The sequence below is a fragment of the Oncorhynchus kisutch genome, unplaced genomic scaffold, assembly GCF_002021735.2.
Source record: "Oncorhynchus kisutch isolate 150728-3 unplaced genomic scaffold, Okis_V2 scaffold3257, whole genome shotgun sequence".
Lineage (NCBI taxonomy): Eukaryota > Metazoa > Chordata > Actinopteri > Salmoniformes > Salmonidae > Oncorhynchus > Oncorhynchus kisutch.
In genome coordinates, this window is record NW_022265202.1 from 97873 (window position 1) to 117048 (window position 19176).

The 19176-nt window shown below is 45.0% G+C and overlaps 1 protein-coding gene across 3 annotated transcripts in view; it reads left to right on the plus strand.

Annotated features, from left to right (window-relative positions):
* Window positions 1–19176, plus strand: part of LOC109883569 (ubiquitin carboxyl-terminal hydrolase 7) — a 66134-nt gene that overhangs the window by 11909 nt on the left and 35049 nt on the right. For all 3 annotated transcript variants that reach the window (XM_031820331.1, XM_031820332.1, XM_031820333.1), the window contains exons 2-12: window positions 401–502; window positions 607–805; window positions 1785–1923; window positions 2077–2165; window positions 3405–3513; window positions 4030–4160; window positions 5505–5559; window positions 14065–14145; window positions 14626–14716; window positions 16772–16854; window positions 18222–18331. In XM_031820331.1, the coding sequence (XP_031676191.1) occupies window positions 401–502; window positions 607–805; window positions 1785–1923; window positions 2077–2165; window positions 3405–3513; window positions 4030–4160; window positions 5505–5559; window positions 14065–14145; window positions 14626–14716; window positions 16772–16854; window positions 18222–18331 (1189 nt within the window). The remainder of the gene's footprint in view (window positions 1–400; window positions 503–606; window positions 806–1784; window positions 1924–2076; window positions 2166–3404; window positions 3514–4029; window positions 4161–5504; window positions 5560–14064; window positions 14146–14625; window positions 14717–16771; window positions 16855–18221; window positions 18332–19176) is intronic.

A 19176-nucleotide genomic window follows, 5' to 3' on the forward strand; every position in this document is an offset into this window, starting at 1 on the left:
AATGTGATGTGGCTTGGAAAACACGTGACTCTGAATGACAACATAATGCGATGTAGCTTGGAAAATACGTGACTCTGAATGACAACACAATGTGATGTAGCTTGGAAAATACGTGACTCTGAATGACAACATAATGTGATGTAGCTTGGAAAATACGTGACTCTGAATGACAACACAATGTGATGGTAGTTTCCTACATCGGGAGTGTTTTCCTAAAGAAGTTATATCCACCTGGCGTTTTGATTCCTTGACCGTGATACTAACAAGAAATCACCATGCTGGTGTCTTCCTGCCCTGATATCTCTGTTTATCTGACGTCTTCCTCTCTGTGTGTGTGTGTGTGTGTGTGTGTGTGTGTGTGTGTGTGTGTGTGTGTGTGTGTGTGTGTGTGTGTGTGCAGCTGGGGACACAGACGATCCCCCGAGAATCCCAGCCAACCCGGTGATTAACGGGAACGTTGCCATGGCAGACGGACACAACACAGAGGAGGACATGGAGGATGGTGAGGAGGACTCACCTGCACACACACCCTGATGGACCCACACACACACCCTGATGGACCCACCCTGATGGACCCACTCTGCCCCTCCTCTCCCGTGTATGTAGATACCAGCTGGCGTTCGGAGGCGACATGTCGTTTTGTGGTGGAGAGGTTCAGCCGGCTGAGTGAGTCTGTTCTCAGCCCGTCCTGCTTCGTCAGGAACCTGCCCTGGAAGATCATGGTGATGCCTCGCTTCTACCCAGACCGGCCGCACCAGAAGAGTGTTGGCTTCTTCCTGCAGTGCAACGCAGACTCCGACTCCACGTAAGTCACGTGATGCATACACACACACACACACACACACACACAGGGGACCAACGCCTTAATCATTACACACAGCATGCAGGCAGAGACCTTGATCGACACACACCCACACACACACACACAGCATGCAGGCAGAGACCCTGATCGACACACACACACACTTCCCCATCAGACTTTTTATTTTGACTTTTTAAGTGGAAACACTGCCTTAGTTCATGTGTGTGGAGTAACATTTAAATGTGTCCCCATGGTGTAATGTGTACATTTTCTGCTAGGTCCTGACCACCATACAGTAGTTTCTGAAGTAGTTTCCTGGTGTAATGTGTAAATGTGTCCCCCTGCTAGGTCCTGGTTGTGCCATGCTGAAGTAGTTTCCTGGTGTAACGTGTAAATGTGTCCCCCTGCTAGGTCCTGGTCGTGCCATGCTCAGGCCATTCTGAAGTACTTTCCTGGTGTAACCTGTAAATGTGTCCCCCTGCTAGGTCCTGGTTGTGCCATGCTGAAGTAGTTTCCTGGTGTAACGTGTAAATGTGTCCCCCCTGCTAGGTCCTGGTTGTGCCATGCTGAAGTAGTTTCCTGGTGTAACGTGTAAATGTGTCCCCCTGCTAGGTCCTGGTCGTGCCATGCTCAGGCCATGCTGAAGTAGTTTCCTGGTGTAACGTGTAAATGTGTCCACCTGCTAGGTCCTGGTCGTGCCATGCTCAGGCCATGGTGAAGTAGTTTCCTGGGGTAATGTGTAAATGTGTCCCCCTGCTAGGTCCTGGTTGTGCCATGCTCAGGCCATGCTGAAGTAGTTTCCTGGTGTAACCTGTAAATGTGTCCACCTGCTAGGTCCTGGTCGTGCCATGCTCAGGCCATGCTGAAGTAGTTTCCTGGTGTAACGTGTAAATGTGTCCACCTGCTAGGTCCTGGTCGTGCCATGCTCAGGCCATGGTGAAGTAGTTTCCTGGGGTAATGTGTAAATGTGTCCCCCTGCTAGGTCCTGGTCGTGCCATGCTCAGGCCATGCTGAAGATCATCAACTATAAGGACGATGAGAAGTCGTTCAGCCGCAGAATCAGCCACCTCTTCTTCCACAAGGAGAACGACTGGGGCTTCTCTAACTTCATGTCCTGGAGCGTGAGTACCACACACACACACACACACACACACACACGGTATACACTGGTGAGTGTATATATACGTACAGACACAGCCAACATAATTGACCTCCGGTGAGTGTATATATACGTACAGACCCATCCAACATAATTGACCTCCGGTGTGTTTCAGGATGTGACTGATCCAGAGAGAGGCTTTGTGGAGGATGATCAAGTCTCCTTTGAAGTCTACGTGCAGGCAGACGCTCCTCACGGAGTGGCGTGAGTCTTGATTCCTCACTTTTCTCCTTCCCTCTTCTATCTCAGCTGTTCTCTTTTCCTCTCTCCTCTGCTCTCTTTTTCTCTCTCCTCTCTTTCTCTCTTCGATCTCTCTCCTTCTCTCTTCGATCTCTCTCCTTCTCTCTTCGATCTCTCTCCTTCTCTCTTCGATCTCTCTCCTTCTCTCTTCGATCTCTCTCCTTCTCTCTTCGATCTCTCTCCTTCTCTCTTTGATCTCTCTCCTTCCCTCTTCGATCTCTCTCCTTCCCTCTTCGATCTCTCTCCTTCCCTCTTCGATCTCTCTCCTTCCCTCTTCGATCTCTCTCCTTCCCTCTTCGATCTCTCTCCTTCCCTCTTCGATCTCTCTCCTTCCCTCTTCGATCTCTCTCCTTCCCTCTTCGATCTCTCTCCTTCCCTCTTCGATCTCTCTCCTTCCCTCTTCGATCTCTCTCCGATCTCTCTTCGATCTCTCTCCGATCTCTCTCCTTCTCTCTCCGATCTCTCTCCTTCTCTCTTCGATCTCTCTCCTTCTCTCTTCGATCTCTCTCCTTCTCTCTTCGATCTCTCCCTCTCTCTCTCTCTCTCTCTCTCTCCCTCTGTGTGTTGGGACCATTGTCCAGTTCACCAGATGTTTGGAATAACGAGAACACAACACCTCGACCCAGTTCTATTCAGCGGTGTATCTCGAACTAGAATGATCTTATTAAAAACACGATTTTAATTATGTTTTATTTCTAGTGACCATAGATCCTGTGATCCTGACATCAATGTGTGGTTGTAAACTTACTCCTGTGTCCCAGGAGGGGGGGGGGGGGGGGGGGGGGGGCAATTCCAGTCCTCGGAGGCGTGATTGGTGTCAGTCTTGCCCCAGCTTACACACCTGACTCCAACAATCACCTGATCATGATCTTCAGATTAGAATGACATTTGATTAATCAGCTGTGTTTGCTGGGGATGGAGAAAAGTGTGACACCAATCAGGTGCTCAAGGGCCTGGAGTTAGCCAACCCTCTAACCTGGAGTTACCCACCCCTGGTTTAGAGCAGGGCTGTCCAACCCTCTTCCTGGAGTTGACCACCCCTGGTTTAGAGCAGGGCTGTCCAACCCTCTTCCTGGAGTTGACCACCCCTGGTTTAGAGCAGGGCTCGCCAACCCTCTTCCTGGAGTTGACCACCCCTGGTTTAGAGCAGGGCTGTGTGTGTGTGTCGTTGGGTTAACCCCTTGCTCTCCTGTGTGTGTGCAGGTGGGACTCCAAGAAACACACCGGCTACGTGGGTCTGAAGAACCAGGGAGCGACATGTTATATGAACAGCCTCCTACAGACCCTGTTCTTCACCAACCAGCTGCGGAGGGTCAGTGAGACAACTAACTACTGCTCTGTCATACTACGCTCAAGTGTGTTTAACACCCCTCTCCTCTGTGCCTACCAGGCGGTGTATTTGATGTCTATACAGGGAGACGACTCTTGAGAGAGAGTGTTTGTGTGTCTAACCCCCCCCCCCCCTCTCTCTCTCCTGATGCCTACATGATGCCTACAGAGACAGTGTTTGTGTGTCTAACCCCTCTCTCCTGTACCAGGCGGTGTACATGATGCCTACAGAGGGAGAGTGTTTGTGTGTCTAACCCCCTCTCTCTCTCTCCTGTACCAGGCGGTGTACATGATGCCTACAGAGAGAGAGTTTGTGTGTCTAACCCCCCCTCTCTCTCCTGTACCAGGCGGTGTACATGATGTCTACAGAGAGAGAGTATTTGTGTGTCTAACCCCCCCCCCCTCTCTCTCTCTCTCTCCTGTACCAGGCGGTGTACATGATGCCTACAGAGAGAGAGTGTTTGTGTGTCTAACCCCCTCTCTCTCTCTCCTGTACCAGGCGGTGTACATGATGCCTACAGAGGGAGATGACTCGTCTAAGAGTGTTCCGCTGGCTCTACAGAGGGTTTTCTATGAGCTGCAACACAGCGACAAACCCGTCGGCACCAAGAAACTCACCAAGTCCTTTGGGTAGGTGCCAGGACCCCCTCAGCTAGCAACGCTGCAGGACAAATGAGATGACCGATCGATTAATCAATGAGACTGGAAAAGGGACTACCTGATTTATGTCTGAGAAACGCCTGTTTTCATTTTCCGTTGCTAAATGTTTTTCTACGGTGTGCTCTGAGTAGTGACTAACTACTAACTACGTTGTCCTGATTAAGTGATGCTTTGCATTGTGGTCCATTATGGGTCAGTGATTAAACATGGTGGTATTGTGACAGTAGTTGACTGTGAATGTCTTGTTTATAACATGGTGGTATTGTGACAGTAGTTGACTGTGAATGTCTTGTTTATAACATGGTGGTATTGTGACAGTAGTTGACTGTGAATGTCTTGTTTATAACATGGTGGTATTGTGACAGTAGTTGACTGAATGTCTTGTTTATAACATGGTGGTATTGTGACAGTAGTTGACTGTGAATGTGTTGTTTATAACGTGGTGGTATTGTGACAGTAGTTGACTGTGAATGTGTTGTTTATAACATGGTGGTATTGTGACAGTAGTTGACTGTGAATGTGTTGTTTATAACATGGTGGTATTGTGACAGTAGTTGACTGTGAATGTGTTTATAACATGGTGGTATTGTGACAGTAGTTGACTGTGAATGTGTTGTTTATAACATGGTGGTATTGTGACAGTAGTTGACTGTGAATGTGTTGTTTATAACATGGTGGTATTGTGACAGTAGTTGACTGTGAATGTGTTTATAACGTGGTGGTATTGTGACAGTAGTTGACTGTGAATGTGTTTATAACATGGTGGTATTGTGACAGTAGTTGACTGTGAATGTCTTGTTTATAACATGGTGGTATTGTGACAGTAGTTGACTGTGAATGTCTTGTTTATAACATGGTGGTATTGTGACAGTAGTTGACTGTGAATGTCTTGTTTATAACATGGTGGTATTGTGACAGTAGTTGACTGTGAATGTCTTGTTTATAACATGGTGGTATTGTGACAGTAGTTGACTGTGAATGTGTTGTTTATAAAACATGGTGGTATTGTGACAGTAGTTGACTGTGAATGTGTTTATAACATGGTGGTATTGTGACAGTAGTTGACTGTGAATGTCTTGTTTATAACATGGTGGTATTGTGACAGTAGTTGACTGTGAATGTGTTTATAACATGGTGGTATTGTGACAGTAGTTGACTGTGAATGTGTTTATAACATGGTGGTATTGTGACAGTAGTTGACTGTGAATGTGTTTATAACATGGTGGTATTGTGACAGTAGTTGACTGTGAATGTGTTGTTTATAAAACATGGTGCCTTTGACAGTAGTTGACAACATGTCGTTTTTCTCTGTAGGTGGGAGACATTAGACAGCTTCATGCAACACGACGTTCAGGAGCTCTGCAGAGTGGTGAGTAGTTGTTCTCTGTCTGTGTGTGTGTGTGTGTTCAGGAGCTCTGCAGAGTGGTGAGTAGTTGTTCTGTGTGTGTGTGTATTCAGGGCTCTGAATTTAATCATGTTCGTTGCACCACAAAATTTAGGAGCACCAGACCAGATCTGAAGTTTTGTTTGTTTATTTGTCTTTAGGTTTTGTATACCAGCTGAAAACACAATATTTTTGGTTATAGAAGAGAGATTTCACAGAGGTTTAGATGGTACAATTATTCTCTACACTGTACATTGCTTGATTTGGTCACAAACTGAAATTAGGCGAGCTGTTTGGATTTTAACCACCAGGAAATGATGGAGCGATTTCTGCATATTGCACCCTTTAAATGGATTGAGATGCAGCCTATTTTGGGCCTATATGAATTCTAGCTACTTTCGAACCTCCGGTTGAGACCTAGAAACTGATATGTAACATTGTAAATACATTAGTTAGTTAGTTATTAGTTAAAAATACATGCCATTGTAATTACAAAATAATTTGTGGAAAATGAGACAGTTTCTGCGTTGTGTAAAAGCACAATTTTCCTATTGAGAAGTGTGCCATTGAAAATGGTACACTGTCTCTTTAAGAAAAAAGTCTGGTTTGAGGATGACATGCAAGATGTCTGTCTTTACTATGATCCTTGTTCTCCTGAAGAAGCTTTACCCTTCTGTCTGAGTCTCCAGATGTCTGTCTTTACTATGATCCTTGATCTCCTGAAGAAGCTTTACCTGTCTGTCTGTGTCCCCGGATGTCTGGATAGACTAAAGTTACCAGGTTATTAACTAGCTAGCCAATGACCTAACATGACTGAACATCGCGTAAAGTTACCAGGTTATTAACTAGCTAGCCAATGACCTAACATGACTGAACATCGTGTAAAGTTACCAGGTTATTAACTAGCTAGCCAATGGCCTAACATGACTGAACATCGCGTAAACAAATGGTTAACGATGTCGACGAGCAAGTCGTTTTAGAACGGTCCGTGACGTGGTTTATGAATGTTAAATACGGGTTCCCGGCAACCCGCTATAGGAAGATTAAAATGCTGCTGTTCTGATCTATTGACCTGGGTTAGAACCAAGATGTTTTCACAATAGTAATGGGTCAGATCTATTGACCTGGTTGGGTTAGAACCAAGATGTTTTCACTATAGTAATGACTCAGATCTATTGACCTGGTTGGGGTAGAACCAATATGCTTTCACTATAGTAATGGGTCAGATCTATTGACCTGGTTGGGTTAGAAGCAAGCCAGAGTGTGTGTGTTAAAATCAAATTTTATTTGTCACGTGCCGATTACCACGGGTGTCGAGCTTACAGTGAAAGGGTTACTTACAAGGCCTTAACCAACAAGGCCTTAACCAACAAGGCCTTAACCAACAAGGCCTTAACCAACAAGGCAGAGTTGTAAAAAAAAAAAGTAAGAAATTATCTAATATCTAATAGTAATGAGGCTATAAGGAGAACCAGTACTGAGTCAATGTGCAGGGTACCAGGTAGTTGAGGTAATAATGAGACTATAAGGAGTACCAGTACTGAGTCAGTATGCAGGGGTACCAGGTAGTTGAGGTAATAATGAGACTATAAGGAGAACCAGTACTGTGTCAATGTGCAGGGTACCAGGTAGTTGAGGTAATAATGAGGCTATAAGGAGTACCAGTACTGAGTCAATGTGCAGGGTACCAGGTAGTTGAGGTAATAATGAGACTATAAGGAGTACCAGTACTGAGTCAGTATGCAGGGGTACCAGGTAGTTGAGGTAATAATGAGACTATAAGGAGAACCAGTACTGTGTCAATGTGCAGGGTACCAGGTAGTTGAGGTAATAATGAGGCTATAAGGAGTACCAGTACTGAGTCAATGTGCAGGGTACCAGGTAGTTGAGGTAATAATGAGACTATAAGGAGAACCAGTACTGAGTCAATGTGCAGGGTACCAGGTAGTTGAGGTAATATGTAGGTATTGGTAAAGGTGACTAGGCCATCAGGATAGATAAGAGTAACAGAAGTGTATGTGAAGGAATGCGTTTGTGTGTGTGTGGCGTCAATATGTGTATATGTTTGTGTGTGTGTGTGTGTGGCGTCAATGTGTGTGTGTGTGTGGCGTCAATGTGTGTGTGTGTGTGGCGTCAATGTGTGTGTGTGTGTGGCGTCAATGTGTGTGTGTGTGTGGCGTCAATGTGTGTGTGTGTGTGTGTGTGTGGCGTCAATGTGTGTGTGTGGCGTCAGTGTGTGTGTGTGTGTGTGGCGTCAATGTGTGTGTGTGTGTGTGGCGTCAATGTGTGTGTGTGTGTGTGTGGCATCAATGTGTGTGTGTGTGTGTGTGGCGTCAATGTGTGTGTGTGTGTGTGTGTGGCGTCAATGTGTGTGTGTGTGTGTGTGTGTGTGTGTGTGTGGCGTCAATGTGTGTGTGTGTGTGTGTGTGGCGTCAATGTGTGTGTGTGTGTGTGTGTGTGGCGTCAATGTGTGTGTGTGTGGCGTCAATGTGTGGCATCAATGTGTGTGTGTGTGTGGCGTCAATGTGTGTGTGCGTGGCGTATGTGTGCGTGGCGTCTGTGTGTGTGCGTGGCGTGTGTGCGTGGCGTCTGTGTGTGTGTGTGCGTGGCGTCTGTGTGTGTGCGTGGCGTCTGTGTGTGTGTGCGTGGCGTCTGTGTGTGTGTGGCGTCTGTGTGCGTGGCGTCTGTGTGTGTGTGTGTGTGCGTGGCGTCAGTGTGTGTGTTGAAGTGTCAGTGTAGTATGTGTGAGTGTGTCAGAGTCCAGTGAGTGTACATCGAGCCCGTGCAAGAGAGGCAAGGTAGCCATTTGATTAGATGGTCAGGAGTCTTATGGCTTGGGGGTAGAAGCTGTTTAGGAGCCTTTTGGTCACAGACACCGGAACCACTTGCCTGGGGTGGCTGGAGTCCTAGATACATTTTAGGGCCTTCTGACACCGCCTGGTATAGAGGTCCTGGATGGCAGGGAGTACGCACTACCCTCTCTAGCACTTTGCAGTCAAATGTCGAGCAATTGCCGTACCAAGCGGTGATGCAACCAGTATACCGGTAAAATAAATATGTTCTCATGTTCTGAGCAAGGAACTTTAAAGTTGGCTTTCTTACATGGCACATATTGCCAACTCCGCTCACTGCTCTCGATGGTGCAGCTGTAGAACTTTTTGAGGATCTGAAGTCCCATGCCATGTTCGTTAAATAACGTGTCTGTTCGTAATGTCTGTGTTCCTTACCAGACGATGTGAGCGGAGTTGAATGGTGGGAAATCCCGGTCCACGGTCCTTTCCTCACAGGAAAAAAACAAAACAACTGTCGTTCCAAATTCGCTCCGTTCATTAAAATCACAATTTAACCTTTAACCTCCTTCCGTAATGTGTGTGTGTAACCAACCGCCATCTATTTTTTGGCGTATACCTGGACCTACCATTTTGGTTTTGAATTATTGAAACCAAACAATATGGATTTGAATGAAAATTATTATAATAAACTAGAGGTCGACCGATTTTATGATTTTTCAATACCGATACCAGTTATTGGAGGACCAAAAATAAGCCTATACCGATTAATCGGCCATTTTTTAAATATATTTTTTTACATTAATTTATTTGTAATAATGACAATTACAACAATGCTGAATGAACACTTATTTTAACTTAATATAATACATCAATAAAATGTTCAATTTGGTTTACAAAATGCAAAAACAAAGTGTTGGAGAAGAAAGTAAAAGTGCAATATATGCCATGTAAGAAAGCCAACTTTAAAGTTCCTTGCTCAGAACATGAGAACATATTTATTTTACCTTTATTTAACTAGGCAAGTCAGTTAAGAACAAATTCTTATTTTCAATGACGGCCTAGGAACAGTGGGTTAACTGCCTGTTCAGGGGCAGAACGACAGATTTGTACCTTGTCAGCTTGGGGATTTGAACTTGCAACGTTCCGGTTACGAGTCCAACACTCTGCCCCATATGAAAGCTGGTGGTTCCTTTTAACATGAGTCTTAAATATTCCCAGGTAAGAAGTTTTAGGTTGTAGTTATTATAGGAATTATAGGACTATTTTCCTCTATACCATTTGTATTTCATTAACCTTTGGCTATTGGATGTTCTTTTTAAGGAACTTGAGTATTGCCAGTGTAACAGTATAGCTTCCATCCCTCTCCTCGCTCCTACCTGGGCTCGAACCAGGAACATATCAACAACAGCCACCCTCGAAGCAGCGTTACCCATGCAGAGCAAGGGGAACAACCACTCCAAGTCTCAGAGCGAGTGACGTTTGAAACGTTATTAGCGCTCACCCCGCTAACTAGCTAGCCATTTCACTTCAGTCACACCAGCCTCATCTCGTGAGTTGATAGGTTTGAAGTCATAAACAGCGCAATGCTTGATGCTCAACGATGAGCTGCTGGCAAAACGCAGTAAAGTGCTGTTTGAATGAATGATTACGCGCCTGCTGCTGCCTACCACCACTCAGTCAGACTGCTCTATCAAATCATAGACTTAGTTATAACACACAGAAATACGAGCCTTAGGTCATTAATATGGTAGAATCCGGAAACGATCATCTCGAAAACAAAACGTTTATTCTGTCAGTGAAATACGGAACCGTCGTAATTACGTAAAATTCTGGCCAATTAGTTCGCAACGACTGCAGCATATACCATGACTCTGCAAGAGAAATGACACAATTTCCCTAATTAAAAGAAATTAATGTTGGCAGGCAATATTAACTAAATATGCAGGTTTAAAAATATATACTTCTGTGTGTTGATTTTAAGAAAGGCATTGATGTTAGGCTACACGTTGGAGCAACAGTTCCACCATAAATGTTTGATTTGTTCGATATTGTCCATCAGTTATGTCCAAATATCTTCTTTTGTTAGGGCGTTTGGTAAACAAATCCAAAAGCGCGTTCAGGTCGCGCCGAACCTCGGACGAAAAGTTCAAGCCCGTAGAAACTCGTCAAACTAAGTATAGAATCAATCTTTAGGATGTTTTTAACATGGATGTTCAGTAATGTTCCAACCGGAGAATTCCTTTGTCTGTAGAAAAGCACTGGAACGAGAGCTAACACTGTCGGGACCGCACGTCACGAGCCTGAGACACTCTGTCGGTCCACTTACTCAAACAGCTCTCATGAGCCTCTCCTTTTATAGTAGAATCCGCAAACCAGTTTCCAAACACGGTTGACATCTAGTGGAAGCCTTAGGAAGTGCAACATAACAAATATCCCACTATCTACAATAGGGGCTGAGTTTACAACAAACTACAAGCCTCAGATTTCCCACTTCCTGTTTGGATTTTTCTCGGGTTTTCGCCTGCCATATGAGTTCTGTTATACTCACAGACATCATTCAAACAGTTTTAGAAAACTTCAGAGTGTTTTCTATCCAATAGTAATAATACTATGAATATATTAGCATCTGGTACAGAGTAGCAGGCAGTTCACTCTGGGCACCTTATTCATCCTAGCTACTCAATACTGCCCCCCCCCTGTCACCAAGAAGTTAACTTTAAGGCTGCAAGATTGAATCCCCGAGCTGACAAGGTAAAAATCTGTCGTTCTGCCCCTGAACAAGGCAGTTAACCCACCATTCCCCAGTAGGCTGTCCATTGAAAATAAGAATATGTTCTTAACTGACTTGCCAAGTTAAATAAAGGTGCAAAAAAAATGTATCGACCAAATCGGTTTCCAAAAATTCCTATTTAGGAAAACTTGAAATCGTCCCAAATTAATCGACCATTCCGATTAATCGGTCGATAATAAACATGAAAAGGTCATTGTAAGAAGCGCTCATCATTTCAAACAGGCTACATGTCATATTAAACACTCTGAATAGACTACATGTCACATTAAACACTCTGAATAGGCTACATGTCATATTAAACACTCTGAATAGACTACATGTCACATTAAACACTCTGAATAGGCTACATGTCATGTTAAACACTCTGAATAGGCTACATGTCATATTAAACACTGAATAGGCTACATGTCATGTTAAACACTCTGAATAGACTACATGTCACATTAAACACTCTGAATAGACTACATGTCACATTAAACACTCTGAATAGGCTACATGTCACATTAAACACTCTGAATAGACTACATGTCACATTAAACACTCTGAATAGGCTACATGTCACATTAAACACTCTGAATAGGCTACATGTCACATTAAACACTCTGAATAGACTACATGTCACATTAAACACTCTGAATAGGCTACATGTCATATTAAACACTCTGAATAGGCTACATGTCATGTTAAACACTCTGAATAGGCTACATGTCATGTTAAACACTCTGAATAGACTACATGTCACATTAAACACTCTGAATAGGCTACATGTCATATTAAACACTCTGAATAGGCTACATGTCACATTAAACACTCTGAATAGACTACATGTCACATTAAACACTCTGAATAGGCTACATGTCATATTAAACACTCTGAATAGACTACATGTCACATTAAACACTCTGAATAGGCTACATGTCATATTAAACACTCTGAATAGGCTACATGTCATATTAAACAGCATGTAAACACTCTGAATAGACTACATGTCACATTAAACACTCTGAATAGACTACATGTCACATTAAACACTCTGAATAGGCTACATGTCATATTAAACAGCATGTAAACACTCTGAATAGACTACATGTCACATTAAACACTCTGAATAGGCTACATGTCACATTAAACACTCTGAATAGACTACATGTCACATTAAACACTCTGAATAGACTACATGTCACATTAAACACTCTGAATAGGCTACATGTCACATTAAACACTCTGAATAGGCTACATGTCACATTAAACACTCTGAATAGGCTACATGTCACATTAAACACTCTGAATAGACTACATGTCACATTAAACACTCTGAATAGACTACATGTCACATTAAACACTCTGAATAGACTACATGTCACATTAAACACTCTGAATAGGCTACATGTCATATTAAACACTCTGAATAGGCTACATGTCATGTTAAACACTCTGAATAGGCTACATGTCATGTTAAACACTCTGAATAGACTACATGTCACATTAAACACTCTGAATAGGCTACATGTCATATTAAACACTCTGAATAGGCTACATGTCACATTAAACACTCTGAATAGACTACATGTCACATTAAACACTCTGAATAGGCTACATGTCATATTAAACACTCTGAATAGACTACATGTCACATTAAACACTCTGAATAGGCTACATGTCATATTAAACACTCTGAATAGGCTACATGTCATATTAAACAGCATGTAAACACTCTGAATAGACTACATGTCACATTAAACACTCTGAATAGACTACATGTCACATTAAACACTCTGAATAGGCTACATGTCATATTAAACAGCATGTAAACACTCTGAATAGGCTACATGTCACATTAAACACTCTGAATAGGCTACATGTCATGTTAAACAGCATGTAAACACTCTAATAGGTTAAGACCCAGACAGGGAGACCAGAAATGAATTATTTGGGCTGTATTATTTCTATTATTTCAAGGCTTCAGCCTACAAAGAAATACATTGTGAAGCATTTGGGAGTAGCTGGTAGGGACATCAAGCACTCAGCATTTAAACAGCATTTAGTTGTATTTAATCACTATGGTCTTTAAATTACACATATAGCCTGTGACTTACTTAGAATTAAATACAAATAAAATGAAAATGTTCTTATTAGTGCATTAATTTTTAAATTCATTTTTTAGAACGAGGAGTTTAATTCTTAGAAACAGGAGTTTGGCCAGTCTGTCCACAGGCTCATGTGATGGTGTCTGGAGAGCAGGACAGTGGTGGAGAACATCCTCTCCTCACTTGCAGAGCCACTGGGGATGATAAACACCCTTTAGGCCCCTCTATCCAGGCTGGGCAGAGATGCAGAGTTTATTTTCTATAGGAAGGCCCAAAGGCCTTTAGGCAAAACAACCCAATCAAAACAGGAAGCTCCTTGAACATGGGAATATGCCAGGTCTATTGGGCCAAAATCAATTATGTTCGATTGTACAGATAATATAACAAACAGGAACGGAACATTTAAGAGGTCGGAGTTTATGTTTATAAATGCTACAATTACAAAGTTATCTAAGTACACCATCATGCTTTCAGGAAGGATGTCTTTTCAGATTCCACTATGATTATTTAGTTGTGGACACTACATCACCACACTCCCTCTCTTTAGTAGTGGACACTACATCAACACACTCCCTCTCTTTAGTAGTGGACACTACATCACCACCCTCCCTCTCTTCTTTAGTAGTGGACACTACATCACCACACTCCCTCTCTTCTTTAGTTGTGGACACTACATCACCACACTCCCTCTCTTCTTTAGTTGTGGACACTACATCACCACACTCCCTCTCTTCTTTAGTTGTGGACAGTCAAATTGGGCTCCATCTCTGCTCCGCTCACATTCACTGTTCCTTCCATAATGTGTGTTTGTGTGTTCCAGCTCCTGGACAACGTTGAGAACAAAATGAAAGGCACCTGCGTGGAGGGAACCATCCCCAAACTGTTCAGAGGAAAGATGGTGGTACGTTCACATTCTCTCTCCCCGTTGTCTGTCGTGCTCTCCAGTCCTATTTCCAGTGTAACTGTTGTCTCTCTCTCCAGTCCCATTTCCAGTGTAACTGTGTGTTGTATCTCTCCAGTCCTATTTCCAGTGTAACTGTGTGTTGTCTCTCTCTCCAGTCCTATATCCAGTGTAACTGTGTGTTGTCTCTCTCTCCAGTCCTATATCCAGTGTAACTGTGTGTTGTATCTCTCTCTCTCCAGTCTTGTATCTCTCTCTCTCCAGTCCTATATCCAGTGTAACTGTGTGTTGTATCTCTCTCTCTCCAGTCCTATATCCAGTGTAACTGTGTGTTGTATCTCTCTCCAGTCCTATATCCAGTGTAACTGTGTGTTGTATCTCTCTCTCTCCAGTCCTATATCCAGTGTAACTGTGTGTTGTATCTCTCTCTCTCCAGTCCTATATCCAGTGTAACTGTGTGTTGTATCTCTCTCTCTCCAGTCCTATATCCAGTGTAAGCACGTTGACTACCGGTCAGAGCGGATAGAGGATTACTACGACATCCAGCTCAGTATCAAAGGAAAGAAGAACAGTGAGTATCCCCTTTCCTTCTCTGGGGTTATTGGATGTGTGTCATATCGCTCCAGTCTCCGTCCTTATACAGGGGGGGTTTCTGCTTTGAGAAGGGGCTTTATGTGGTGGGCGCAGCTGGATCTTAGAGACGTTTAGAGGCCCCCGTCTTGGTGGTGTAGACAAATTATCAAGTTTATTTGTAATCAATTACATGCAATTCCACAATTATCTATTTTTAAAGTGTTTTTAAAGTGTTTTCCTTGCTGTCCATTCATTCAGCTCATGACCTCTAGTGAGGCAGCATTGCTCTGGCTACTACAAGCAAAAAAAACTAGTAACATAATAAATGTAACATTAAAATGTATAAAATATCATCAGTGGCTGACTGGCCAATAGAAGCTGATAATGGAACATGTGACCTCAGTTTTGGTTCGCCGCTGATGTGCAAACCAAGTACTTGCTCAATGACTTTCCCTATCTGGGGAAAGATGAAACCAGGCCAGCGGGGTGGGAGACCGGGCCGGCTGGGTGGGAGACGGGGCCGGCGGGGTGGGAGACGGGGCCGGCGGGGTGGGAGACGGGGCCGGCGGGGTGGGAGACGGGGCCGGCGGGGTGGGACGGCGGGGTGGGACACCGGGGTGGGAGACAGGGTGGGAGACGGGGCCGGCGGGGTGGGAGACAGGGTGGGAGACGGGGCCGGCAGGGTGGGAGACGGGGCCGGCGGGGTGGGACACCGGGCCGGCGGGGTGGGAGACAGGGTTGGAGACCGGGCCGGAGGGGTGGGAGACAGGGCCGGCGGGGTGGGAGACAGGGTGGGAGACCGGGCCGGCGGGGTGGGACACCGGGCCGGCGGGGTGGGACACCGGGCCGGCGGGGTGGGACACCGGGCCGGCGGGGTGGGAGACGGGGCCGGCGGGGTGGGACACCGGGCCGGCGGGGTGGGAGACAGGGTTGGAGACCGGGCCGGAGGGGTGGGAGACAGGGCCGGCGGGGTGGGAGACAGGGTGGGAGACCGGGCCGGCGGGGTGGGAGGGTGGGACACCGGGGTGGGAGACCGGGCCGGAGGGTGGGACACCGGGGTGGGAGACAGGGCCGGCGGGGTGGGACACCGGGCCGGAGGGTGGGACACCGGGGTGGGAGACCGGGCCGGAGGGGTGGGAGACCGGGCCGGCAGGGTGGGAGACTGTTTGACAGTGTGGTTTTGAGTCTTACATGGGCAAAGGCAGAAATGTGACCATGGACAACTTCTTCACATTTTCTCTGTCAGACAAGTTGATTGCAAAGAAGACTAGCCTGCTAGGAACCGTGAACACACAACAGAGACTAGCCTGCTAGGAACAGTGAACACACAACAGAGACTAGCCTGCTAGGAACAGTGAACACACAAAGAAGACTAGCCTGCTATGAACAGTGAACACACAAAGAAGACTAGCCTGCTAGGAACAGTGAACACACAAAGAAGACTAGCCTGTTATGAACAGTGAACACACAAAGAAGACTAGCCTGCTAGGAACCGTGAACACACAACAGAGACTAGCCTGTTATGAACAGTGAACACACAAAGAAGACTAGCCTGCTAGGAACAGTGAACACACAAAGAAGACTAGCCTGCTAGGAATTAAAATTAAACTAAACAGATCCTTGACTCTCTAAACACATTACTATATATATATTTTTTTACATTTATATATTTCCATGAATATTTTTTAATGCAATTAATAATTTACACTCGTTTATTTACTTAATCAGGCATGTTTGCCACCTTGCAGGTTGATATGCATCTGATGCTTATGCTAAAGGGGATACCTGGCAACGTTCTCTAGCGTGTTCTGATAGGCTGAAAGGCCAGGCTGTTCTAAGGTTAAGGGTTTATCGGAGTTCCACATGCACAAGGCCTTTACTCCCTGTGTCCTTAATGCTGAGTGCTTCAAATCACATTTCTACTGTCTTTGGTATGACTCGTACGGGGATGGAACTCCCAACCTTTCAATCTCAGGGCAGACACTTTAACCACAAGGTGTGTGTGTGTGTGTGTGTGTGTGTGTGTCTAACTGTTTGTTCTCTCTCTCTCTAGTCTTTGAGTCCTTTAAGGACTATGTCGCTGTGGAGCAGCTTGACGGAGACAACAAATACGACGCAGGAGAACACGGCCTACAGGTGAGGCCTTATTCAGGCTTTATAAAGGCCTTATGTATGGTTAAGATGCTTTATGACTACAGGTGAGGCCTTATTCAGGCTTTATAAAGGCCGTATGTATGGTTTAAAAGATGCATTATATGACTACGGGTGAGGCCTTATTCAGGCTTTATAAAGGCCGTATGTATGGTTTAAAAGATGCATTATATGACTACGGGTGAGGCCTTATTCAGGCTTTATAAAGGCCGTATGTATGGTTTAAAAGATGCATTATATGACTACGGGTGAGGCCTTATTCAGGCTTTATAAAGGCCATATGTATGGCTAAGATGCTTTATATAACTACTGATGAGGCCTTATTCAGGCTTTATAAAGGGTGTGTACAGGATTTATAGATGTTTTATAAACACTCAGGCGACATAACATATTAATAATGAGGTTATATAGTTGATGATGGGTGTAAGTGTGCTATATGAACATGGCCTATAGGTGAGGTTGTAGAACAGCTGGCCAATCATGTTTGGTTCCAGGGCCGCAACGGGATTTCAAAAATTCTTAGGACGGATTTGTTGGTCAAAATCAATTCTTTGGACCAGAGAAGGGTCAGTTAGTTGAACATCTCTGGTCCTTTATAATCTACACATACTCTCTGTCTAGATTCAGACCTGGGGGGGTCTAGATTCAGAGCTGGGGGGGTCTAGATTCAGACCTGGGGGGTCTCTGGTCCTTTATAATCTACACATACTCTCTGTCTAGATTCAGACCTGGGGGGTCTCTGGTCCTGTATAATCTACACATACTCTCTGTCTAGATTCAGACCTGGGGGGTCTCTGGGCCTGTATAATCTACACATGCTCTCTGTCTAGATTCAGACCTGGGGGGTCTCTGGGCCTGTATAATATACACATACTCTGTCTAGATTCAGACCTGGGGGGGTCTCTGGTCCTATATACTCTCTGTCTAGATTCAGACCTGGGGGGTCTAGATTCAGACCTGGGGGGTCTCTGGTCCTTTATAATCTACACATACTCTCTGTCTAGATTCAGACCTGGGGGGTCTCTGGTCCTATATACTCTCTGTCTAGATTCAGACCTGGGGGGTCTCTGGTCCTTTATAATCTACACATACTCTCTGTCTAGAATCAGACCTGGGGGGTCTCTGGTCCTATATACTCTCTGTCTAGATTCAGACCTGGGGGGTCTAGATTCAGACCTAGGGGGTCTAGATTCAGACCTGGGGGGTCTCTGGTCCTATATACTCTCTGTCTAGATTCAGACCTGGGGGGTCTAGATTCAGACCTGGGGGGTCTCTGGTCCTGTATATTCGACTGGAGGTAGGACACACGGATGATGAGTCAGTAGACTTACCGGTCATGTGTGTGTTTTCAGGAAGCGGAGAAGGGTGTGAAGTTCCTGACTTTCCCTCCCATACTGCACCTGCAGCTGATGAGGTTCATGTACGACCCTCAGACCGACCAAAACATCAAGATCAACGACAGGTAACACACACCTGCACACACACACCTGTCTAAACATGTTCATTCCACAGGTAATACACACCTACACACCGACACACATACCTGTCTAAACATGTTGATTCCACAGGTAACACACACACACCTTTCTAAACATGTTGATTCCACAGGTAAACTGACTATACCAAATGTTAAGAACACCTTCCTGATATTGAGTTGCATCCCAGTTTGCCATCAGATAAGCCTCAATTCATCAGGGCATGGCCTCAACAAGGTGTTGAAAGCGTTCCACAGGGATCCTGGCCCATGTTGACTCCAATGTCTCCCACAGTTGTGTCCAGTTGGCTGGATGTCCTTTGGGTGGTGGACCATTCTTGATACACACAGGACACTGTTGAGCGTGAAAAACCCAGCAGCATTGCATTTCTTGACACAAACCGGTGCGCCTGGCATACCCCGTTCAAAGGCACTTCCATTTTTTGTCTTGCCCTCTGAATGGCACACATAGACAAGCCTTGTATCAAGGCTTAAAAATCCTTCTTTAACCAGGTCTCCTCCTCTTCATCGACACTGATTGAAGTGGATTTAACAAGTGACATCAATAAGGGATCATATCTTTCACCTGGATTCACCTGGCCAGTCTGTCATGGAACGAGCAGGTGTTCGTAATGTTTTGTACACCCAGCGTAGGTCTCAGTAACTTAACCCCCCCAGTGTAGGTCACGGTAACTTAACCCCCCCCAGTGTAGGTCATGGTAACTTAAACCCCCCCCAGTGTAGGTCACGGTAACTTAACCCCCCAGTGTAGGTCATGGTAACTTAACCCCCCCCAGTGTAGGTCATGGTAACTTAACCCCCCCCCAGTATAG